The sequence below is a fragment of the Carassius gibelio genome, chromosome A5, assembly GCF_023724105.1.
Source record: "Carassius gibelio isolate Cgi1373 ecotype wild population from Czech Republic chromosome A5, carGib1.2-hapl.c, whole genome shotgun sequence".
Taxonomy (NCBI): Eukaryota; Metazoa; Chordata; class Actinopteri; order Cypriniformes; family Cyprinidae; genus Carassius; species Carassius gibelio.
Genome location: NC_068375.1, coordinates 32,534,323 through 32,560,735, shown reverse-complemented (window position 1 = coordinate 32,560,735; position 26,413 = coordinate 32,534,323). Strand labels below are relative to the sequence as shown.

General features: G+C 36.7%; 1 protein-coding gene across 1 annotated transcript in view; it reads right to left on the bottom strand.

Moving 5' to 3' along the window:
- The window catches only part of si:dkey-215k6.1 (transmembrane protein 132C), a 203,358-nt gene that overhangs the window by 142,808 nt on the left and 34,137 nt on the right, over positions 1–26,413 (bottom strand). Inside the window, exon 2 of the mRNA XM_052596263.1 lies at positions 658–1,543. Within this exon, the coding sequence (XP_052452223.1) occupies positions 658–1,543 (886 nt within the window). The remainder of the gene's footprint in view (positions 1–657; positions 1,544–26,413) is intronic.

Here is a 26,413-nt window from a genome sequence, read left to right as displayed (position 1 = left end):
ATTGGACAACCCTGATTTAAAGCGTTGACATAGCCACTATTCTTACAAACCACCTTGAAACAATTCCAGCCACTAACAGAAACCATTTATGACAATGCGATCAACATGAATCTGTAATGGAGTCATGCACACTTTTATTTTTTTTTAGCTACACCATCACAGATGCACAGACATACTGTACCCTCCACTGACACTCTTCATCAACACAGTGCTATAGACTTGTTGAACTAGTCTTTTATTGAATGTGTCCTATTACTTGTTATGTGCATCTTTGTTCTAAGTTTTATATTGTTTTATATTGTAACATATACCATTATTGTGAAATAAAATTACTTGCATAGTGAAATAAGATTTTGGTCAAATAGTGCACCCCTATAATTACTTCATAATAAAAATGACAATTAAAATATTGTCCAAAATGTTCATATCAGGTGCATCTTTACATATTTTGATTCACTTACATAAGGTTGGCTACTTTTCTGGAAGACAAGTACAAGGCAAGTAAAAATGAGTTGTCATACAAGCCCTACCACCATAGTAAATTTGGTTGATTGTACTGAAATTAAGAACTAATTATTGTCTGATTGATGCAGTAATGCATTAATGAGCTCAAGACGTTCAACCTCTATGCAGGTGTGTGCATGTACTTTGTCTTACCTCAATGTGAACTGCTCAGTAGCAGCAGCAGAATTCATTAGTACTTGAAATCCCACTGTCTGTCCTTGTTTAACCGGGTTGATGGGTGCCAGAATCTCGACATCTCCATCCAGTCTAAGTCGGTTTCTGGGCACTTTGTTGTCCCCAGTGGTGAGAATCACCGTCCCAATCCTTTGCATATCCCCTTCCTGCCCTACAGCCTTTCCTTGCACCCTACCTGCTACACACTTTTTCCCCAGGGCCTCTGGAGGAAGGATAGAGTAGTGCAACTCCACCGTGACAGGAACGGGCTCCTGTGTGCGTCTACGTGGTGAAGGAACATTGAACCAGGTCGTTGGAATGCCAAGCTGTGCTACACAGATCCCCAGGTTTCCCTCCAGTCGGCAGGCAGTTGATACAGAGCCTTCCCCTGGATCACGGAACCCAACAACACGGATACACGGAAGTAGTTCTGCGGGAGGATCCCCATCCTCCCACCTACGGCCCGCCAGATAAAACAACACCTGGATTTGAGGTCGATCCACTCCTATCCTCCTGCTTACCAGGTGCGCTCTCACCTTCCAGCCCAGTGTGAGGTGTGTAGAGGTCTGGAAGGAACGTGCCAGCGCCCCCTGGAGGAGTTCTGGCGGTACTGGCGCCTCTGCAGTGAGGTTCCCATAGCTACAGTTGACGGACAAGAGGGGAGCAGGGCCAGCATCGGGCAGGTGTAGAAAGAGAGGCTCACTGCGTGTCTGCAAGCTCCCGTTACGCATCACATCCTGTGTGGCCTCCCGGAGAAAGAAGGATGACTCTGCACCCTGCAGTTGGCAGGACACAGGGAGGTACGTGGGCAAGGATGAGGAGAACCTGGGCACGAGATCGCTACCTCCGCCCCTGCTCTCACACACTGCGGAGAGACAAAGAGAAAGAGATTTAACTGTATGTTTATTTAATTTCAGAGACACTACAGATGTTATTACAAGGAAAATTGCTTTCAGTTATAATTTAAAGTGTCCCCTGGTTTTTGTTTCATCTCATTTAACAAGAGCATTTATTTACAGAGAAACAAATGAAATTAAGGCCAAGGGTCTTTGGAAAGATAATTGTGTAAGTGTGTGTAGAGAGCAAGTTAATGTTCTGAGTGAATAGTAAAAAGATTCCAGCAAGAATAAAAACAAAGATTAAAAGAGAAAATGTTATTATATGTATATTGTCATTCAAAAATTTGGTGTATTATCCCACATAAAAAAATACTATGGTAATTTATAGTAAATACTAGTGTTTTTTAACTGTACTATAGTAAAGTAATAAGTTTACGTTTAATAAATGTTTTAATTAATTTGTTGTGGTAATTCTATAGTTGCTGTGGTAATATAACTTTACTAACATAAAAAAAAATTACTTTACCCAATACTGTGCAAAATTTTCTACAACTATAGGGTATAATATACTAAAATACACACTACAGTTTACTGTTGTAAAAACTAAAGTATATTACAGTATTTATTACAGTTTATCAGTTCACTATAGTTAATACTAGAGTATGTTGTAGCCTTCATTAACAAAGTGTTGTAAATACTATAATATATACTGTATATTACACTTTACTATAGTTTGGTACAAAAACAATATAGTATTAACATAAATTACTATAGTATTTTTTCATGGAATTTAAATAACTGTTTTCCAATTTAATATATTTTTAAAATGTAATCTATTACTAATGGCCAAACTGAATTTTCAACAGCCATTACACCGGTCTTCAATGTCACATGATGCTTCAGAACTTATTTATAGAAATTCTTCATAATAGATTTGGTGTTGCTTAATATGTTGATAAAAATGGGGGTGTTTCCTAATATTTTTGTGGAAACTGTGATACTGATGATTTTTTCAGTATTCTTTGATAAATAGATTATTTGAAAAACACATTAGACATTGTTTTAACAAATGCAAAAAAGAAATAATAATAAATAAATAAAAAATTTAAAAATCTACAAAATTAAATAATAATAGTATATTCCAAGCAGGTTGTGTACTTCCTTAATTTAGAATTGACAATTTGTGCTTTTTTTTTTTTACAACCTGCTTTTTCATTAATTAACCTGCATTGGTGTAAATGTGCACATGAATACATAAAAAGTCCTACAAACATACTTTAAAGTAAAGGAACCCAAGTATGAATATAATATTGTGGTGAAAATAATTGTGATATATCTATATCGTGTATGAGTGTATTATAACAACACTACTTTTATCCAAAGTGACTTATGTCGAACCTGTGGCCTCGGCATTGTTAGCAACATTCTCTACCAGTTAAGCAACATGAATCATTTGTTGCCCTCTGGCTCACATTCACACAACTGTTTCCACCTCCACTGGACAGGATATGACACTGCAGTGGCTTTGTGACTATGTTTCTCTTTGTGAGTGTCAGGGTGTAACGATGGTGCAAAGGCCTCTTTCCTCTTTCTGTGCTCAGGAACAACTTATTTGAACTCCTCTCAAAACATGACCCAAAAAGTCAACAAGTCATCACTAAATTTAAATCTGTCATTTAGCAGACATTTTTATCCAACAAAAAAAGTTCCCACAGGAGCAATTCAGGGATAAATGCCTTGCTCAAGGGCAGAATGGCACTACAGCGAGACTCTGAACTCCCATTCCAGAACAACCGTAGGATTGAACATCCAAACAAGACCACATCTTTACTCCATTACCTCTATGCTATGCTAGCATTCTTGACCAAGGAGCTGCAGTGATAATAGCCAAGCTTTTGAGCTCCATCATAAAGTCTGAAAGGTCAGAAAGTTTGTACTACTCTAGTACACAATTTCTTAGTATCTCAATACTCAAACACAAAAAAGTGGTATGATAGCACTATATTGCTCTTACAATATCAATCTTTCAAACACGATTTTGTTGCTAACTGAAACTTGTGTGCCATAACTCCCAGAAGTTGCTCTGCAACCATGCAGTCTGATTGGAGCAAAATACTTCTTTTTTTTTTTTAAGAAAAGGTATTTATGCTACATTTGGTAGATCTATTGCATCTGTACTCACTCATGGTTAATTGAACCATAAAGTCAATCCTTCATCTTTCTCTAAGGATATCTCTGTCATTGTAAAATCCCTCAGCACATGTTTGCATTTTCCTTTAAAGCTGTGAGGGAGCTTATCAGGTCTCTCTGCCAATCAAATGTAAGACAGTCTGCCAAATGCTTCAATGAATCATACCCTAAATTGACTGTATAGTTCTTTCCTGTTATAATTTTAGATATGTACTGATAGAGCCAGTATGAGGCAAAATGATGCTCTAAGACAAGTGCACACATGCCATGTGCCGCATTTGCAACATAAAGGTAGCTGATGAATAAGTAAATGCAAGAGAAAGCACAATTTAACGAGCAAAAAATAAGACCAATTGCAATGCAAATACTACAATGACATCCATGACAGTTGAAACATTCTTACAATCTGAACCAAAAACAAAAAATAGCCCTGTATTCTAAGTGATCTGAACCGAAATAATCACAGACAATTGTGGAGAAAATGAAGAAAATGTAGAAAATTTCAATACAGTGCTAGGTTATGGCTAAATTTATCCCACATTTGTTTCTTTGGCTTCATTTAAGTTAAAAAAAACTTAATAGATCATAGAACAGCTAGAATAACTAAAAAAATATCACACACATTTTACACAGAAAGAGTTTCGACCTCAGCTCATTATATTACAATATAAGGTGATGCAATACACAATCTTAGTTTTTCAATCTTTTGTATTTTTGTATTTCTTGTTTGTTTTCTCTTTTCTTTTTTTTACAGTGAAACAACAGATTTCGTGCTGATTCAGAGAGTCTCATTTGCATGTTTTGAAACAGTTACAGAATGGAGAACAACAGAAACTCAAGCAGCTGCCTGGAATAGAACCAGAGGTTTATTGTGTTACTTTGTCTCTCTCGATCTCTCTCTCTCCTCAGGTAGCGGAGTCATAGTAAAGGTGTGAAAATATAATGAAGAATTGGTATGGCGCTGCGTCTCACACCAAGAGTTTAAACACATAATAATACCTTCAGTGATTCATTTCAAATCAACACTGAGACAAAACATAAGTGAGGCCTTGTGGACTCAGTGTCTTGAGGAAGAAGAGAGGCCGGTGTCGAGATAGAGAATGAATGAGCAAAGAAATTAATCTGGTATCAAAATCTAATAAACAAAATAATTTAACTAAAATAATAAAACTACTTGCAGGCACAGAAAGGTACTTGCAATATTGAGAGCCAGACAGGAATCATTATATATTTCAAAACCTGATTTTTTTTTTTTCAGTGTAATTTAGAATTGAATGAATAAATCCATGTATGTATAAATAAATAAATAAATAAATAATAACTTAAAACAATTAAATTAATGAATATAGAAAAAAATAATTAAAATAGAAAAATGAGGATAATAACTTTACAAACAAGGAAATTTAGAATGAAAGTTGAATAAAATGAATATGTGTTCAAATAAAATAATAAAATAATGCAGAAAAATGTAATTCTAAATCACACAAGTTTGTACAATAGTAAATCCTTCATTGGAAAATTAATTTATTCTTATGTTATTTATAGATTTCTATGCAAAATTCACATTGGCAGATTCAGTCATCCATCCCTTTAATCATTACTTCAGCTTTTTAGAAGAAGCTGATCAACAAGTCAAAGCTATTTTCTGTGGTTATCAACATTATGTCACAAATAAAGCTTAAATTGTATTAAAACCTAACTATTCCTGTAATGCTGTGATAAACTGTATTTAGATCCTCTTATCAGGAAATTATAGATGAATAAAGTCCATTCTGTTGCTTCCACCTCACCACCAGCAAGCAGTCATGACGTAATTGAACGCCTCAGAGGACTGAAAAAAAAGTGCAATGTTTTGTGGCGGCCCTGGGGAGCTGCGATACGGAGGTTGCACGCTATAAAGCACATAGCTTCGGCAGATGGAGGCAGCATCGTACTGAAAACAGCATCTCGCTGTGTCACAAGTCCGTTCTTTATGGTGCTCTCAGGGCTACAAAGAGGACCATAATTCTGAGCCCAAACACCTCTGCTCTGATTTGTTTTAGCCACTGGTCCCAAGGCTGACGACACCCCACACATTTCTAACCTTTCACTTTCACTCCCTATTTCTCAGGCCACTTTTCAAATGTCAAACATTTCTCACAAAGCTGAGGATTTCATTGCGGTAGCTCAGACTGCATCACCCAAAACTTCAACTATACAGCGTGGAGACTTCAAAATCTTTCCCCTGGTTTCTTAGTATTGTATTTCTGTCCATTTAGTCCCACCAATTTAACTTCCCATTAATTTCATTAAATCCAGATAAAGCGAGATCATCAGAGTTTTTAACCCAATCATCACTAACCATGGCAAGTGACATACTGTACTTGACATCGCTTATTCTCGTCTAGCATGGTGTGATTCACACTGCTGTTTGTTCTGGCCAAGAATAACTAGTTAGACAGGAAGAGAACCAAACACGTGTTTGTTTTACGTGTCGTTTAGGAGTGGGTTCAGCTGAACTAGACCATACCAGAATAATATCACCATAAAAGAAATATATTTCATGAAATGTATCGATAAACAAACTTACATTGTGTGTGCTATGTATATTTATTTAAAAGTTTGGGGTCAAGATTGTATTTTTATTTGAAAGAAATTACTTTATTCAACAAGGTTGCATTAAACTGTCATAAGACATAGTAATTTTTAACTTGTTATCTGAATTGTTCAGATTTTTCCAAGATTTTTTTAAATTTTTAAAGTTACTGTACATTAACTTACAGCTGTTACCATGGTTACCCCTGTACACAAAATGGCACTGTGCAAACACTCTATTTCAGACAGCAGCTTGTCACATAGGTCAATGGCACATTTCTGCACAGAATAAGGTAGAAATATACTTTATAGTTTCTGTACTGTAATAAATCTGTCAATTAGCACTGCATCATTCATATATCGTATTTATTTATTGTGTTTATTTGTCTTAACGTTTCAGTTCATTCTGCTTCATGAACTTTTTGACTTTATTCTGTTCTCATTCTGCCTTTTATTCAGATTAGCTGTAGATGTAACCTGTCTTTTTTGAGCACAAGATCACTTCTCTTTCAGTGCAAAAATTTCTGTATCTCATTTTCATAAAATAAAATGTAAGAAGTTTCTACCTTTTCCTCTCCACTGCTTTCGTGCATCTGATAATCAGATAAACCTCACGCTCCTATTTTAAGGTTATTGTTAATGTTGTTAATTGTTAGAACACTTTTATCATTCAATGGAACTGTGTGTATTCCTATACACTTACATTTTTGCTCCGTCCATGCAATAAATACGCAGCCTTCAACTGCTCAGGTAATGTCATCAGCATGACCAAGAGCCACTGAAAAACTACAGAAAAGCAAAACTACTTCACTTTAGCATACTGGCCACAAGTCCTAAGGAGAGATCACACATCAGCTGGGTCAGAGACGAACAGAGCGCGAGCGCAATCCTGTGACAGTCACCGGCGGTAAATACTGGAGTGCATGAAAGAGAGATGTGTGGCACGAACAGTGTTCACAGTCTCCATTAAAGGTGCTGTAGGGAACTTTTGTCAAAAATATTTTGTACATATTTATTAAACCTGTCATTATGTCCTGACAGTAGAATATGAGACAGATAATCTGTGAAAAAAATCAAGCTCCTCTGGCTCCTCCCAGTGGTCCTATTGCCATTTGCAGAAAGTCATGCGCTCCCAGTAAAAAACAACCAATCAGAGCTGTGGTCCGTAACTTTGTTTGTGTTCAAAATGTAGAAAAATGTATATAATAAGCGAGTACACCATGAATCCATTTTCCAAACCGTGTTTTTAGCTTGTCCTGAATCACTAGGGTGCACCTATAATAAGTGTTTATATTCGTACTATTTTAGATTGCTTCGGGGAGACCGCAGCGGAGTAACCCAGTACCTTTGTGATTCTTCATAGACATAAACAGAGAGAAGTAACTCCGCAAGACGCAAGCAGTTCTGTTTATTAACCACTAGAGCGTCAAAAGTTCCCTACTGCAGCTTTAATTCCTGCTCATAGTAATTTAATGTGTATATATTGAAAGCATTGAATCGCTATAGGAATCACAATTCATTAGATTCTTAGCGTATAAATCTATTACTGTCCGAAATCAGAGATTCACGATTCAATATCCATGTTGATCGATGCATTGTATCATCAGGGTTTGTAATCGATGCATTGAGAAAACAAGTGAATCATTACACCTCTACCATTAAAACCTTTGACAAAGTCTTACTGGATCTTTCAAATCGGTGTTCGCACTGCCGCTGACACAGAGAAAGCAGTTACCATGTTTGGTTAAGAAACAGTTACATTTATGCATTTAGCAGACGCTTTTATCCAAAGCGACTTGCGGTGCATTCAGGATCTTCAATTTTTACCAGTATGTGTTTTCCCTGGGAATTGTACCCACAACCTTTTATGCTGCTAATGCAATGCTCTACCATTGAGCCAGAGAAGCAGAAGAAGCATCTTCACAAACTGTCTTTTCAACTACATAGTATTATTTCTGTCTTACAGTCAATATGATCTATTATTATTATCTAGTATTTTAGATCAAATAACTATGCATGGTTAAAAAAAAAAAAATCTTGCTGTTCAAAATTTTTTGGACCGATTTTTTAAAATAATTCATTCAAATTAATTAAACACTTTTAAATAGACTGCAGAATTAATATTTTGTCACACATTATTTAGTTTAATTCAAAATCTTGGGAGAATCGAGGTAAATTGTGATTCTCAATTTATACCGGGATCATGCAGCTCTATCAGTCATAGCCTTTTTCCAGAATTTGCAAGCTATAAACAAAGCCTGTGAGAGATGACATTTGCAAGGCTCTATCCTGTCTACTTTTGAATACTCCTAGCCCCTTCATTGGTCCTCTTATTATTTATATGCTGTAGGGTGTAGCAAATGACTCCTAAAAACTAAACACCATTCCGAAGACCCTGGATGAGACCAGAGATAGCACATAAACATCAGTAAGCTGTACTCAGGAACCTCAGGGCATCTAAATGAAGAGGCTGAATAACTCAAGTACGTGTGTGCTGTTATTATTCGGGCCATAATGGAATTGACAGATCATATGGTATTTTACGCTTGGATAAAAGAATTCTCCTCTGGCATTTGTCCTCTGGACCCTCATGGTAAGAGCAGCTGTTTCGTTCTGCTTCCAAAAACCGTGAACTTGTAGCAAGTGCACACTCACAAACACTCTCAAACTTTCTGACCCTTGCTATCTCACTCACACACAAACACACTCCAAGTCACTCTCACTCTGTATCAAACTCAGTCACACCCACATTCACTCTGACATCACAGAGTAACTCAGGAGAGCAAAAAAAAAAAAAATTAATGATTTATAGCGCTCTTCAAGACATCATTTGGACTACACTCCTTCAAATACACACACACTAAAATGCACAACCCTGCTGAAAGCTCTTCAGGTTAAAGGGTTACTCCACCCCAAAATGAAAAATTTTGTCATTAATCACGTACTCCCATGTCATTCCAAACCCGTCAAAGCTCAGTTCGTCTTCAGAACACAATTTAATATATTGTCACGGGAGGAGCACAAGACAGACACAGTGGGCGTGGCGTCAGGCCTCGGAGAGGCTTTTATTAACAGAAATCATAAAATAACAGGGAATAAAAGTGGCCAAAGGGGGAAAGTGTCCAAAATAACAGGGAATCTGGTGTCCTCGTCGTGCTACGGGGTTTGTGTAGGTCGGGCAGTGTTCATCGAGGAAGGGTCCAGGCAAGGGGCGGAGTCCGGCGGCCGCACGCGCTCCCCTCCTTGGTCCGGGGCGCGAGGGGCGGCGGCTTCTCCTAGCGGCCGCGTCTCTCTCGTTGGCCGCGGCGCTTGTAGGGGATGGACGGCCCGGCATCCTGGCCCGTCGGCCGTGTATACGGGTGCGGTTCCCATCCGGATCGCGGGTCCGGCAGCTCACGTCTTGGTGGCGCCGGAGTCCCTCAACGCACCATTCCTGGACCCACGAGGACACCAGTGTGCATGCACGGGGAAGAGACCGGTCTCCCGAGGAGAGGCGCGTTGGGCTTTTAAACAGCGGCGGGGATGAGGCTCCATTCACATCAGGTGTGCCCCATCACACGCCGCCAGTCCTGACTCGTCCAGCGCCCCTTCTCTCACACACCCACTTCAGTCGGGAGCCTGGTGAAGGGCGGCGATTTAGGACGGGGTGCCGGTGACAATCAGGGAGGAGGCAGCTGACTCGTCACAATATTTTGGATGAAAACCTTGAGGCTTGAAACTGTCCCATAAAATGCCAAGTAAATAACAGTGTCAAGGTCCATAAAAGGTATGAAAAGCCATTGTCAGAATACTCCACCTGCCATCAGATGTGCAATCTGGGTTATATGAAGTGACGGGAACACTTTTTGTAAGCGAAGAAAACAAAAATAATTCTTTGTCAACAGTCTCCTCTGTGTCACTCCATATCACCGTGCTGCATGTGCTCTGCTGTATCATCTGTGCCACAAGGTAAATACACGTAGAAACAATGCATCCTTGTGGCGCAGATGACACAGAAGAGCACACACAACACCGTGATATGGAGATGGGGTATACTTACTACGACTTTTCATACCTTTTATTTAATATAGTTAATAGTTCATTAATATAGTTGTATTTATGGCATTGCTTTGATGGCAACCTCTCTTTACAGCATTTTTACACAAGTGCCTAAAACTTTGCACAGTACTGTAGTACTGACTGGTCAGTGTGGCATGAGTGCCATGGCAACAAAATGAGAAACCTGGGAATTTGAACAGTATAATCAGACATGACAAAGCCAAACTGCCACACTCCCTTCTAGTGTCCAAACCGACCACATGTAAAGGATACCAATGAGAACAAAGAACGCAGATCATATTAATGAAAAGAGTGGGGGAAAAGTCAGGAAACAAAAAGGAGAAAAAATATAATTATAGAACTGAGAGGCAGAGGTATGTGTGAAGTGTATGCTGACTTTGATCGTCACCACCTTGCGCAAATTGATTTGGCCCTAATTGAACATTTTAAGAATCGATTAAAATGTGCTGTGCAAACACACTTAGAGAGATCCATCAGATTCTGAGCTGGCTCAAGCTGAAATTTACACTCAGTGACTGGAGCTAGAGCCAACACTGGCACGCTGCTGCCATTTGTATTGTTAGGGCTTTTAGAGAAAGAGAGAGTGAGCAAATTTGACTCAGTATCATAAATAAAACAACCTGATGAAGAAAGTGAGTGAAGTGAAGTGACATTCAGCCAAGTATGGTGACCCATACTCAGAATTTGTGCTCTGCATTTAACCCATCCGAAATGCACACACACAGAGCAGTGAACACACACACACACACTGTGAGCACACACCCGGAGCAGTGGGCAGCCATTTATGCTGCGGCGCCCGGGGAGCAGTTGGGGGTTCGATGCCTTGCTCAAGGGCACCTAAGTCGTGGTATTGAAGGTGGAGAGAGAACTGTACATGCACTCCCCCCACCCACAATTCCGTCCGGCCCGAGACTAGAACCCACAACCCTTTGATTGGGAGTCCAACCCTCTAACCATTAGGCCACGACTTTGAATAAATTTATGTAGGCCTCATCCATCATGCAACAGTGCCGGAACTGGACAGCCTCACTTTTCACCCACTCTTTCCAAAATTAGCAAACTGATATTAAAATATGTACTTCTGTTAGCTTTTATGAAAAGCCATGTCTTCTATGGACATAATATGTAACAGTTTTACTATGTGATATTTAAAATGACTACCTTTTGGCCCCTAAACTCAAAATGTACATGTGCGTATCTCCACTAATCCAAAAAGTAATATATAATTGTTGACTATAAATTTTGATATTTCAGAAAAGAGAGACTGCTAAAATCAGTCTCTAATGCAGTCTTTTTTTTTTTTTGATGATTTGGGATAATTGTGTTTACAAATGATGATAATAATAATAATAATTGTAATAATAACAGTAAATGTTGGTTATAAAATAATTACCCATTTTAGAACCAATATATTTTATATTGTTTCATATAAATTTACATTCTAAGGCTAGCAGTTGAAAATCTCATCTAACTTTCCTAGCTCTCAGGAATTGAAAAGGTGTCATACAGTAAAAGAGAGAGAAAGTGTATGAAAAAGTGTGAACAATTTGCTTGAGGATGTATAACACTGTTTTCTCTTGGGTCTGTCAGACTATGCACATGTAAGTCTGAAACCCCATTCCCACCAAAGGTGTGAAAAAGCAGATTAAAATGGCCACTGCCTACTGATATGGGACAGTAACACCAGGGTAGCACTTAACCAAAACACACAGCCGGGGGTTGTGCAGACGAGTGAAATATACCAGACAGCACTGAGCGTTACACCACCCGCTGTCTCATGTGCCAATGAAATTCCCTATTTCTACAGAACATTACATTAACATATGAAAAACCTTTCCTGAACTTCTCTCAAACACATACAATTGCTTCCTCTATCACATTAAGCATCTGTATCCCTTTGATAATTGCTTTGTTTCACCAGATTTTACATCGGATAATTATCAGTATTGTATGTGGTGAAAAAGTAAACAGAAAACCAAACATACGCAAAAATGTATTTAAAATAAAAAATCATTATCATTAATATCAAAAGATTTAAGTATAAATAATATTTCTATTAGGTTTGTTTTCGAGGTTGAGGACATGTGCCATTGCAGAGGGTGTTTTCTACCATGGGCTGTCCATAGGCTGCGCTCCAGACTAACCACACATCGTGACATGTTACATTTCTTAAATAAAAATGTAAATAAGAAATTATCGCGGCCGAAAAAATTATGGAGCTTTTTTTTTTCGTGCGATTAATTGATTTAACGACTATCGCGACAGGCCTACATAAGGGTTTCCATTGATAATATACTGTATAAACATTGAAGATGCATATTTTTTAGATCACAAGACCATTGCAATCAATGTCATACTATCTAGTCCTATGTATACTGCTGAAACTACAGATTTTTATTTTCATTGTATCAGTTCTCTCACTGCAAATCAGTTCTCTGACATGTGTCAAAGAAATAATGTTTCAACCACAATTTTAGGGGAGGCTGAGCATTGTTCAAGCCCAGAATTATTTTTTTAATCTCTTTAATTCTTCTTGTTTTAATATTTTGGACTCTATAGCACCTCTTAAATACAAATCCCAGCTATGGTTGGATGATTCTATTCATTCGCTTAGACAGATTTGTCGGAAAGCAGAGGAGATGGAAAAAAGATCATCTTACTGTTTCATTTGAAATCTTTAGAAACTGCCTGGTGAAATTTCAGAAAGCAGCTAAAAATCACTGAAACGGCTTTGTTAAAAGTGATGAATGATTTGTTTCTTGCGGCTAATTCTGTTGTGAATGCAGTTTTGATATTACTGGATCTGAGTGCCTTTTCTTTACTAATAATTCTCAGCTGTACATTCCATTAAATTCTAGACATTCTATACAGCCTCTCATGGACTTGTATTGAGGATATTAAATGCTGGATGTCAAATAATTTTGTGAGAAATGACAATGAGAAAACTGATGTGATCATCTTTGGTCCCTCCAAAACCAAAAACTGTATGGACAGTTACTTAAACAATCTTACCCCATCTGTTAAGTTACATGCAAAAAAATGTAGGTGTTAGTTTTGATCAAAGTTGAGTTTTGAGTTTTCGATCAAAAATACATCAAAATTTTGAAATATTGCAATGTAAAATATTTTTTTAATAGCTTTGAAACATTTTTTATTGTTATCAATGTTGTAAAAAAATATTTTTGTGGAAAATATTATTTCTCAGTTTGTTTGGTTTTTTATCTTTACTGTCACTTTGATCAATTGAATGCATACTTCACAAAAAGTAGTATTAATTTCATTTAAAACAAATACAGATAATGCATAGTTAATTTCATTTTCTAATTGCATTTCATATTTTTTCCCCCTGCAGTCTGTGAACAGACTACAATAATGTACAATGACTGCTTTGCCTCTCTAAAGTTACACATAAACCAAAAGTGACAAATTATTTAAATTTTATAAAGTGATCAGTGTCAGTTTGCAGAAGTGTCAGCGTAGTAGCTGTTGTCCCAGTCAGAGTGCAAGAGGCAGTTGATTCGTAAGTGTTCATAACAGTCATCTAAATCAAGCAGCTTTGGGCTTTCTTTGTCCTTCAGTGAATCAGCAAAGAGATTTGGAACAGAGCTAATACGATCGCAAAAATTTGAAAAATAACATATAGTAAGGTATGCAATAGGGAATTAGTATTGCAGTTTTATCTTTTATTCATAGGAACTTTACTGTGAATACTTAAAGTAAACAAAAAAAGGATCCAGAATTCACCAAGCATCAGACAGATTGTAAAATTCAAAGACAGTTGAGAATCCTGTAATAAAAATCTTAGAAGAGCTGTAATTCATGAGGGAGGACCTTCCGAGCAGAACCAGAGCTGAAACAGTCACTCTTTTTGGCCTTTCTGTCTACTGTCACACCAATGAGGCTGTCATGCCACAGACAAGTGCTGGATGTGTGTGTTTGTGCACATACAGTATATCATGGTGAGAGACAGAAAGAGAAAAGTTGCCAGCTGTTTAACTGTTGTGAGAGCTGTCTAGCAACTCGCTTATTTGGTTTTCCTCTTATAAGGAGGACAGCAGACATTATCCATCACCACAGACTTTAGTTAGAATAACCAATAACCAACGAATTGTCCAATGAATTTGAACAATGAATTTCAGAGCACTTTTCTAGTTATTACTAGACAATTATACATTTTAGTGATTGTTTCATTTTTCCATTGATTTGTCTGATACCAATCCTTAGAAGTATTACATTTACATTTAATATTTTCAGAGTACAAAAATAATTATGTCTCAAATAGGTAAAAAAAAAAAAAAAAAAATGTAATTATTGCAACTGATAATCTAACAAAATCTTGTTTATTTATTTATTTATTTTTTTACGTTTTTAAACTATAAACAAATTTGTTCTGTTTACTGTGGCTTATATTTTATTAATTTTAATGACTTGAAAATCTTGAAATAATATTTTTTTTGTTTTTAATTCTTTAATATTTACAGGTTTACCTCTCACTAAATCTCAGCTAAATATCTTATTAATAAACAAGACAGGAAATGAGGAGGAGAACACTTCCTGCCTCATTAGTAATGAGAGAGTTATTCTGTCATGATCATTAACCCTGTACAACCACTACCACTGCCTATGCATCTAGCCTGTATATTTACATACAAAACCATCTTTAACTGATCAGCTATACTGCAAATTACACAGACAGAACAATAAGCTGTCAATAAAGGTACTATGTTCGATGATAATTAAAAATACTTTAAAGAATTTTAACTAGTTGCTCGCTCTTTGTCTGACAGAATGGCATAAATTCACAAATGTCTGTATCTAGATTGAATCACACAACCAAGGCATGATCAGGTGATGATAAATGGTCCAATTCAGTGCAGTTCACCCAAAAATGAAAATGTACTCTCCCACATGGAATACAAATCTGTATTGTACAATGGAAGTCAGTAGTAAACAAAAATCTTTGGTTCCCAACATTCTTCAAAATATTTCCTTTTGTGTTGCATAGAACAAACTGAGTCATACATGATGACATAATTATTATTTTTTTTTTTTTCTGTAAATGTAGAATTTTGTAAAAATACATTCAAGGTAGCCTGAGGTTCAGGTTGTACTCCAGCAGTGGTTTACACAAATGGAAAACAATTAAAACAAAAGTAGGTTTTCTGGTTTTACCCGGTTTAAACTGGTCTCTCAGCCTGGTCAACTTCTTGTTCACCTGCTCTACCTGGTCTCCCAGGCTGGCAAAGCTAGTGATTAGCTGTTTTAGCTGGATGGCTAGCTGGTCCCCCAGTCTAACCAGATAATAAAATAAAATAAAATGTACATAAACTAAAATGACAGAAGCCAAGTCCCGTAATGAAAAACACATTATGTTTAAATACGTGTGTCCTGTTTCAGATGCGTCCTGATGGTAAATTTAATCAACTATATAATTTTGACAAATTTATGTCAAACGCAAACCAAAAAGGATGGTTAAAATGTGCATTTTCAGAATATCATTTGAGGTAATGATAGGATATATTGCCTTTTTAAAAAAAATGAAATGGTATAGTTCAGAACGCAAGAACAGCGTATCTGAGTGCTTGATATTACAGGGCGGAGCTAATCATAAGACATAATTAAGCACCATTACTCCAATTTGTTATCATGGGCAAGCACAACCAACCAGAACTCACTCAGCTTGTTTCTGTACCTCTTATTCTCTCCATTTCTGCCACAAATAAGCATAGACACACACATAAACTCATAGAGTCACTGAATCACTCCTGACTCCTGTCACCTTGCTGGTGTTGTCACCTGCTGTGGCCCATGCTGTCACTTCCAGTTTGTCTGTTTGGGACAGCCCTGAGAGAAACACACAAACACATACTCCTTGCAACTTTGGGAGACAGACTTAATCTTCCACCGACAGAAACTGAAGTGATGCCCATTGATGAGGTTTAACCAGACATACTCACATAAACAGCATGTTTTATATGGTTTTGGGTATACGCTTGGAATCTACAGGCATATAATTAGAGCTTTCTGAAGAATTCAATCCAAACATCCATCATTCACAATGTTTTACATATTCTCTGACTTTTTGCACATTTGTTTATCATGTTAGCTAGTTGATAACACTTTCAGCTACCAGTTAAACTGTGCAGTTTAACAAATCACACTACAACATAAATCCGTAGATGTTTCCTCACAATCACCTCAGAAAAAGTGCAGATTCTGTTGTTAAATTAACATTATCCATATATTATTAATATATTTATTAATATTATACATTTAATATTAAATATATTACAAAAATATTTATTTCTTAAAAATAATATACATTTACATTAAATATATGCATAATAAATGCATATTTAACATAACTATATTTAAAATTAGTGTCTGGCCGATTTGAGATTTGTAGCCAATTTAAAGCCGATATATACATAAAAAGGGTAAAGCACTTTTCCAAATATTTTAATTTTATTTGTTTATTTATTTTATATTTAAGTGGTTATTTATTTTGAGGGGAAATTGTGGACAATTTGTTGGTATTTATTGTGAATGTTTTTTTCATGTTTTGCACTACAAAAAGTAAACAAAAAAAATGAGAGAGAGGAATGGAAAATTATACTGTATTTTTATACCACATATATACTCAAACTTCACAAAAAAAATTACAACAAAAAAAAGCTTATATATCCATTGACAAAATTTTGACTAAGATGAAAAACCATTAGGACATGGTTACCGGCCGATCATTTTAAAATGCCAAATATATTGGTCTACCACTATTTAATATGCATGGAGTTTCTTTGGATCTGTTTGTTGAGCGGCTGGAGGGTATTTTAAGGTCACTCGTCTCTTCATGTAAGCTTGTCTCTGGGCTCAGCTACAGATGGGAGGAGACCAGAAATGAAGAGAAGAAGAGATGCAACTGGGGAATAAATGACACAACTCTAGCTCAGTTCAGCATCTGTGCCCTAGCACCATCTGACAGACATCTGGCATGTGTGCGAGTTAGAGAGTGTGTATTGATTTAATGTCTGTCTCGCTCTCTCTGATAGAAGACATTGGATGCGATTAATGTCCATTCTTCAACACTGTGAAATATGAAAACTGAACACACATTCTGCCTCTTTCTCTTCCATCTGTCATTTAACTCTAGAAATATACAAATCACAGGTACTTGTCTGTCGAAAACATCCACAACCACTTTGTTTCTCAGTCTCTCTCTCTCTCAAGGCGAATGCTATCTATGTGTATTTCGCCATCTTGTAGGTCAGTTCTGAGTGCTGCATGGGGAGTCACAGTTCTGATCAAAAACTACAATGTGTTCCGCTGAATTACTAATATCTATATAACCCCCCACTCCCCTCCAGCCAGTCCATGATAATATTTTTTTAATTATTCTAATTGGTTATTTATAACCAATACAAAATTACAATAATTGGTCCGTGGTGTAAAAAACGTTGAAGACGTTGGAGAATGAATCGGTGCCATCAGAATGAGAGTTCAAACAGCTTATTAAAAATATCAGAAAAGTCCGCACAATCCACACGACTCCAGTTCATGAACTAGAGCAAAAATCTGGATTTCTGTAATAAATAAATCCATTGTTTTTTGTTTTTTTATACATACACACAACTTGTTAAGCAAGATGTTAATTGATAAACGGGAATCGTGTGGGTTACTTGTAGATTTTTCGGATATTTTTACTGCAGAGGATTCAAAATCTTTCCAAATCTATTCCAGTGAAGAAGCAAACTAATCTACATCTTCGATGGCTTTAGGATTAATAAATTGTCAGTAAATTACATTTTTGGGAGAACGAGTCCTTTAATAAATTACTGCTGTTATGACCACTTGAAAATGTACACAAGCATCTCTTGTCAATAACACTCTGTCTACCACCTGCTTTCTTTGGACACAGCACAACATTAAATGTACATGGTAAACAGAGTTTTGTAAACAAGCACAATCGAGAATAATTTACTGGATTGTGGGTGGTTAGAGAATAAGTAAGTAAGTCACACAACTATTACTAAATCCACCTCACAGTGTCGCAGCAGTGGTAAAACGAAATCATACATTGTTAAGTGTTCAAGCTTACATATAGAAAAGCCTCGCCCACGTAATGATAAGTTCTCCCATAATAATTGTATGTGCCTCAAAATGTCAATGGAAAACGGGGTCAGAGTTGACATTATCTGAACTTAAGTGTCACAATGCAACACTTAACCTGTGTGCAGTACTGGTTGTAACACTATAGCATGACATCACTCCCCAGAGTCCAGTGCACTGGAGACTGTTGACATAAATTATGGTGCAGCATCAATTCACATGCTCTTGAGTTGTAGTGACCTCTGAAAGATGCAGGTTCAACTCCCTTTACCATCTTATCTAATAAAAGGTAAAAAGCAAAATAATATTGACACTTACACGTTTTGTTTGGCTTAGATTCCGTTTTTCCATCATTTTGATAAATGTGAGAGCACAAAAATTGTTTGATGGAGATATTTTACATCACATTTGTATAAGGCTTAAAATAGAATGGCAACTTTAAATTCCCTAAAAACTCATTTAATAAAGCAGCCTACATTGATTTTCACATTGTAGGTATGTGTATGATTAATGAATCTTTTAATGGGCCTTTTCTGAATGTGAATTTCCATTCTTTCACAGGCCAAACTTCCATGATGAAATTCCTCAGAGTTTTACAGTCACTGACCCTTTTAAGGGGACTGGCTGGATCCTCAGACTCTTCAGACCACTGATATGCTCTCTAATGAGTGTTAAATATAACCCAGAGAGTATGAGAGCAAAGCAGATGAAGAAGAAAAGTGAGAACGTGGGAGCAAGTGAGAGCTAGCGAATCTCACAGTTTTTCTGACAGAAATGGACACTTGAAAAGACTATGAACACTGTCAATTATATCAGTTAGAAAGGCAATTAATAATAAATACGAAAAAAATAAAATATTTGACACTTCACATACACAGACATTTCTGAAGATTTTCTAATGTCACCTACCTGAAATGTTCAAAAACAAGGATATGCACTTCTCTGAATACTGAATGCATTTATCTAGTTATGCATGGAAATACAAAATAAAGCTTAAAAAAATCCTAAAATCTTCAAAAAAGCTGAAGAGGTTGTGTAAATTTTAAATTAAAAGATAAAAATGTAATCTTAATATATTTCTGTATGACAAAAAGCAAACTACTGAATAGCAAAAATTTATTTAATACTATTATAGTATATATTTACTAATTTTAAAACTGTGAATTAAAGCACAAGCAGTGCACTCAGTCCTTATTTTCTCTGGATCTAGAAACTAAAATTAACTGGCAAAATTAACTTAATTCAAACCACAACAAATTATTCTAGATGAAAAGAGTTCATTTAATTTTAAAGTTTTCCACAGTTTAATTAAGTTCACTGGGGTTTTTTTTTTTTTTTTGATTCCATAGACATATAACACCATCCAATCAGCCGCTCAGCTCCAGCTATCTACCAACTCTTGGCTGGTTAATTAACACCGTCGGTGACCAGCTACTGTTTCATCAGACAGGATTCACAGCAGTTTAAATGCAGTGAATCACACAGACTCTGGGATCATGTGTAGATTTCAAGACTATGATAACTGCAGCCAATGCTGAATGGCTTTTCAAAAGTGACAGGCTCCACAAAAGAAAGGACAGAAACAGAAGAGGACAGGAAGGATTTATGCCAAAGCTGCAGCTAAGCACAGCAAGCCAGATCAGGTCATGGTGAGACGTGCAAATTCAGTTCAGACAGAGTGCATCTTATCTTTGTTGGCTAGAAAATTGGAGCTTATCTCATCTACTTTTGCTAATCTAGCTGGTTTATCTTCACAGGTAGGAATCTTCATCAGAACAAGAATAGGGCTTGCACTCCATGTACCTACACACACATCCCAGAGTGCTTCAGGCAGTGTAAGAGCACAGAAAGTTAAATTAGAGAGAAAGAAATACCATACATCAAAGCATGGCAAAATTTGCATACTTTGGTCCACCCCCTTTCACATCCTAATTCCAAACCATACATTTTCATGCATCAGACACTTGTGCTCCCTCCCTGAGGCCTGAGTGGCATTAACCTCACAATGATTTAGAACCAGTATTTACATTTACACCACAATAATACCATGAAAATGCATTCACCCACATTGATCTCCGTTGTCAGCTGTGCTTTGGCCTTTGGGAAATTAAAAACACCCACTTATCCAGTCCAAGAGAGATTTTCCAATACCGGTTTTCTGATTATAAAAGAAAACCCTACATTTTTTTGCAGCCAAAGTATTCTAAAACAGTTCCTCATTCATAAATAGGGCCGCTCCAAATGTTTATTATTTGCATCTGTAAACCTGAACTGCTGGCCTGGGGAGAAGTACACAACACATGATTTCCAACTATCATTCATGAATCTTTTGTAGAACAAACAGCATTTATTACAGATTAATTGTTATATCTGACCCTGTTACACAAAACCAATCCTCAGTCGCTGGGTTATATCTTTAGCAATAGCCAAAAAAACATTGTATGGGTCAAAATTATAGATTTTTCTTTTATGCCAAAAAATCATTAGGATATTAAGTAAAGATCATGTTCTATGAAGATATCTTGTAAATTTCCTACCGTAAATCAAAACTTAATTTTTGATTAGTAAAATGCATTGCTAAGAATTCATCTGGACAACTTCGACGGTGATTTCACAATATATTGATTTTTTTGCACTCTCAGATTCCAGATTTTCAAATAGTTGTATCTCTTCCATATTGTCTGATCCTAATTAACCACACATCATTGGAAAGCTTAAATGTACATATAAGACTGGTTTTGTGATCCATGGTTACATATATGATATGACATTACAAACAATATTTATGACTGCTCCCAAAGCAATGGAATTGTAAATGAACAGAAGTGAAATCATTATTTTTGCAATAATAAGCATTACTGATGATCCAATCAGATGGAATGATTTCACTTCTGTTCATTTAAAATTCCATTGCTTTGTGAGCACCATAATAATTGCTTATTCGAACACGAAAGAAATGTTGTACTTCAATAAATAAGTACAAAAAAGTACATGAAAACTAAAAACTCCCAACTCCAAACTTTTTAACGATAGTGTAAATAGCAAAACCCAGCACCATTTTCAACTAACGCCATTCTATTCACAAAACTTAAAAATAATTTTTGGAAATATAACTATTACTTCAAATAAGTTACAGAAAACAGGAAGATGTTGCTGTGTTCGTTTTTTTTTTTTTTCATCATCATCATGAATGAGACCAGAGAGAGAAAGAGACTCCACTAAGGACCACTTTATAAAAACAACATGAAAAATCCTGGCCCTGTCTCCTCTGTGTCAGACACTCTCCATCCCTGCTTGTCTCACCCGTACTCCTTTCATTTCCTCCACCCCACCCCACCCCCTCTGCGGCCCCTCACACACAGTAGAGTGATTGTGAGGGGTAAAAGGGGAGCAGTAAAGTGGTGGTAGGACATGGATGTGTGCTGGGCCAGCGCCAGACTTTTCTAGCACATCTCCTCCTAAACTACCGAAGCACAATCCAAACGCAAGAGCATTTCTGCTTTAATTAACACACACACACACAAAAATGAATAAGAAAGCATGTGCGAGACAGAAAGAGAGTGAGAAAGAGCTACTAGGACCATATCCAGGCATCACAAAAACTGCTTGGCTGGGTTTCCATGGTGAAAGAATCCCGCCATCTCTGTATGGGTTCCAGAATCCTTGCTGCAGTGGCGAGACGGACCCAAAGTTACAAGGAAGTCAATGAAAAGAAAACAAGAAAGACAAAGGAACACCCCAGGCCACTTAAGACATCACAGTCTATGAGCACACTAACACAATGAACAGAATGAGAGCTACATCCGGCCACAGCCAAGCCAAGACCTTGTCCATAAGTATTAATGAATCCTCACATACACGCACATACAGTGATGCTCACCCCCTGCCCCTGCCCCTACTCTCAGTTTTCCTCTTGGCCGTCCTCTACGCTAATCCAAACAGCAGGACTGAATGCCTCAGACCACCATGGCCACATTATGTGTGTGTATGTGGATGCATTTGGATTCTGAAACGCACCATGGAGGCCCTTCACTAGGCTACTGCCAAATCAATGCCAAATCAAACAGTGGCACTTCGCACATGCTGGGGTGCGGCATACTGGAGGTCATACTCGACATCAAAGGTCCACAGCATGGCAAATGGAATGACAGAGCGGGAAAGAGATTCCTGACTGACACTGAAGCCAAGACTGACGTTCTTGCTGTTTACTGAAGTCTAACTTCAAGGAGAATCAATGTCATAAAGGGAAGAAGTAAAAGCCACTACCAAAAATGTGAATTGAGAATGCCTTGTAAATTGTATTATCATAAAAAAACAAAATCTACAAAAGGTGAACTAAATTGAGGTAGCAAAAAGGATGCAGAATTGTAATTTAACTGAATCAAATGCAAAAAAAATTTACAATTAAAATGAACTAACACTTAAATACATTTAAAAACTTTTATTTTTACTAGAAAAGTTTGTCAGGGAAAACTCTGAATGTGTTATTTTTTTATTTTTTTATTTTTTTTACAAAACCTTGTTAGAATGTATGGAAAAAAGTTTAGAAAAAAATCCCTGAAGAGACAGACCGAACGAAAGACAAAATGACAGAAAGAACAACAGACAGATAAAACATTTGACAGAATGACTGATATATAGATAAAACGATAGACAGACAGACAGACAGACAGACAGACAGACAGACAGACAGACAGACAGACAGACAGACAGACAGACAGACAGACAGATAGATAGATAGATAGATAGATAGATAGATAGATAGATAGATAGATAGATAGATAGATAGATAGATAGATAGAACACAAGAACTTATGTGTGTTCGGTAGGCAACTAATCTCAATCAAGAGAAAGTGGTTGTGGATCAACATTACCTGACCCCCGACTACTTACCGAGCAACATTATTGAACAGCTTTGCTATTTTATCTTCTTACACACATGCCTGTCCTTGACCTACTGTGTTACTGAACCTTGGGTAATTTGACGGCTGATAAAAGATGAACATGCTCTCCATTTTCTACATAATCGTTCCATTGTGCATCCACAGAGACCTATAAAGGCCAGGTGCACATTTCAGCTGGGATACATCTGTCTAAATGGCCATAAGAAGAGGTTGTTGATGATAAAAGTGACCCTGATGGAGTCTTAGGCTTAGCAGTAGACACATAAGACATGCTATGGTTCTCACATGGGAGAGATTGGTTCAAATCAGGCTTGAATTCTGTATCGCCATCCCATTCTGTCTCACCATTAAAAAATAATGTGGCCATACTCAAGCAAAATATAGACTGCAATAAAAAGCACCTATGTTTCAGTGTTACTGGGTGGATGGCATTTCCTTTAAAGCCTTTAGACTGTCCTCTCTCACTCCAAAACTATGTGCCAACAAATTAGGATGCTCATGTCAGTCACCATACGCAGTCTGCTGCCTTATTTCATCTGACATATAAAGCACTTAATACATGGAATGAGGACAAAGATAACCTGCGGTTCATTAATACTATTCCTAAATGTTGCTTTTATAGCCTATACATAACATGACCTTAGGTCCTGTACTTACTGGATCATCACATAAATGGGCCGAAGAAGACTCACTCAATCATGATGTCATGCCTTTATCTGAATTTCAACAATACCTCTGTTTGACTGTCCTCTGACATCTAGCTGGCTGTAGCACATCTGGGTATTCCTGGATATCTTTCAATCACCTAGTCATACTTTCAAAAAGAAAGTGACACCCTGGTAGTCAGAAGTAAAAATGCCATTCTGTGCATGCTAAAGGAATAAATCACCAAGAAAAAAAATCAAAAAATTTACTCAGCCTCAGGGTCACCCAAGATGTAAATGAGCTTGTCTCTTTATCCAAACAGATTTGGAGAAATTAGCTCACCAGTGGTACGTCTGCAGTGAATGGGTGCCGTTAAAATGAGAGTTCAAACAGCTGATAAAAGCGAAAGGTTGTGTGTTCATAATTTTGAAAAATCCATCATTCCATAAAGACACTTTTTAACTTAAAACTGCTGCTTTTGGCTAAAATACGAGTCTGCTATAAATAATACTGCTTTCTCCAGTGAAAACATCTTCACTTCTGAATCAGGAGAGAAAAATGCACAGATCAAACAACATTTACAAGAAAAAAAACAGTCTAAATGATTTCTAAACAAATATTTGCTTTATTACGGAACCGTGTTTTGGCCAAAAGTGATTGTTTAAAGTTAAAATGCCTTAGTGATGGATTTGTTTCTTACAAACATGCAACTTTCACTTCACAGTAAGTTAAGTGATAAACTGGAGTCGTGTGAATTACTTGTGTATTATTGTGATGTTTTTATCAGCTGTTTAGATGCTCATTCTGACTGCACCCATTCACTGCAGAGTATCCACCGCTTTTAAAGTACAGATTTATATATGATTTTTAAAAAACTGAATTGGTGGTCAAGACATATTTCTTACAATCCATGTTAGAACGATTGTTTGCTAAGTATTTTTGTGAAAGCTGTGAGGCATTTTATTTCAGGACTCTATAGAAAGTTAAAAACCCCAGGCATTTTATGAAGCATCTTTTACAAAGTCTTTTCTAGCGATGCATGATATTATCGGAATGTTATCGGAGTTGGCCAACAATGGCTTAAAATGCAAACATCAGCATCGGTCCGATGAGAAAGATTTTGCTGATATGCCTTGCTGATAAAACAAACTGTGCTGGGTGTCATGCATTACAAGTAACGCGAGTTACGTAATCAGGTTACATGTTTCAAGTAACTAGTAAAGTAACTAGAGTAGACTAAATGTGAATGTGCATTAATTCACCCCTCTCACAAAAAACTGATTTAGTATTCATCAAAATAAATTAAAACCGTGAAATGCAAACTCAGAACATGACGCAAACTTGCAATAATTGCAATAATTTATCTAATACAATTTTATTAACCATGTCTTTGCTGCTGACCTTTTTTTGATCCAGTTCAACAATACTAATAAGCAAAAATGACTTAAGATCAATTTACAATTGTGCTTCATTGTTTTTTTATTGCTGAAGAGTGTTGAACCTTCTTATCCTGTGTTCTACTGAACAGCCTGAATTTACTTTTCCTTCAGCCTGAGTTTTTTTTCATTACACTTTTTGGTCTGAAAGAGCTTTTAAATTTGCTATAAATAGAACTTCTTATATTAAAAACACTCAAACCCTGCTCATATTTAAGAAGTAATTAATTTTTTATTCTCACAAGTAAGTATTTGTTAAAAAACAAACCCAAATTAAAAATTCTTTGTTTATAATTGCTGCACAGGAGAGACTTGGGGGTTATTTCCAATCAAAAGGAAATATATCTGTATCAGCATCAGCTGTCGACCAATTTTGACAACAGATTCAAAAGATTTTGAAACCACAAGGCTGAAAAAATAGCTTCCTCAAATTACAGAATCATCTTGTTGTGTTTCATTACAATGTGTGACAATTTGTAAAAACAAATGGAAGTGGTTAGTTTGTGTGTGGGGAAGGAGATGTGCTTGTAGACAGTAGTGGTTTTGTGTACTCTATGTGTTGGCTTGTTTTGATGTGGCCTCTGAGACACATATCATAGTGGTTAGCCAACTGAAGATTTTTAGCTAATCTGTTTTCCACTTATAACAAAGCTTTTCTAAAAAAGCTCCTGAGTTATATAGGAAAAAAACACAAGCATACTCAATCAAACACTTAAAACTGTTGCCTCTGTTATACGCTGAAACAGACTGATGTTCCCTGAGGCAGACTGCAGGAGGTTAGGGCTCTTGAGCTCCTCTCTCATCTCTTCCTCTTCACTCATGCAAACACACAGATCTTATACATGAACAGTCAAAACCATATGTCATACAAGTGCAGGTTAACTTAATCACTGATGTGGCATAAAAGGACTGAAGTTCATTCTCAGTATTACGTAATTAAAGACAGTTTTTCAAAGTGTTGCACTCAAAGGTGTGATCATTT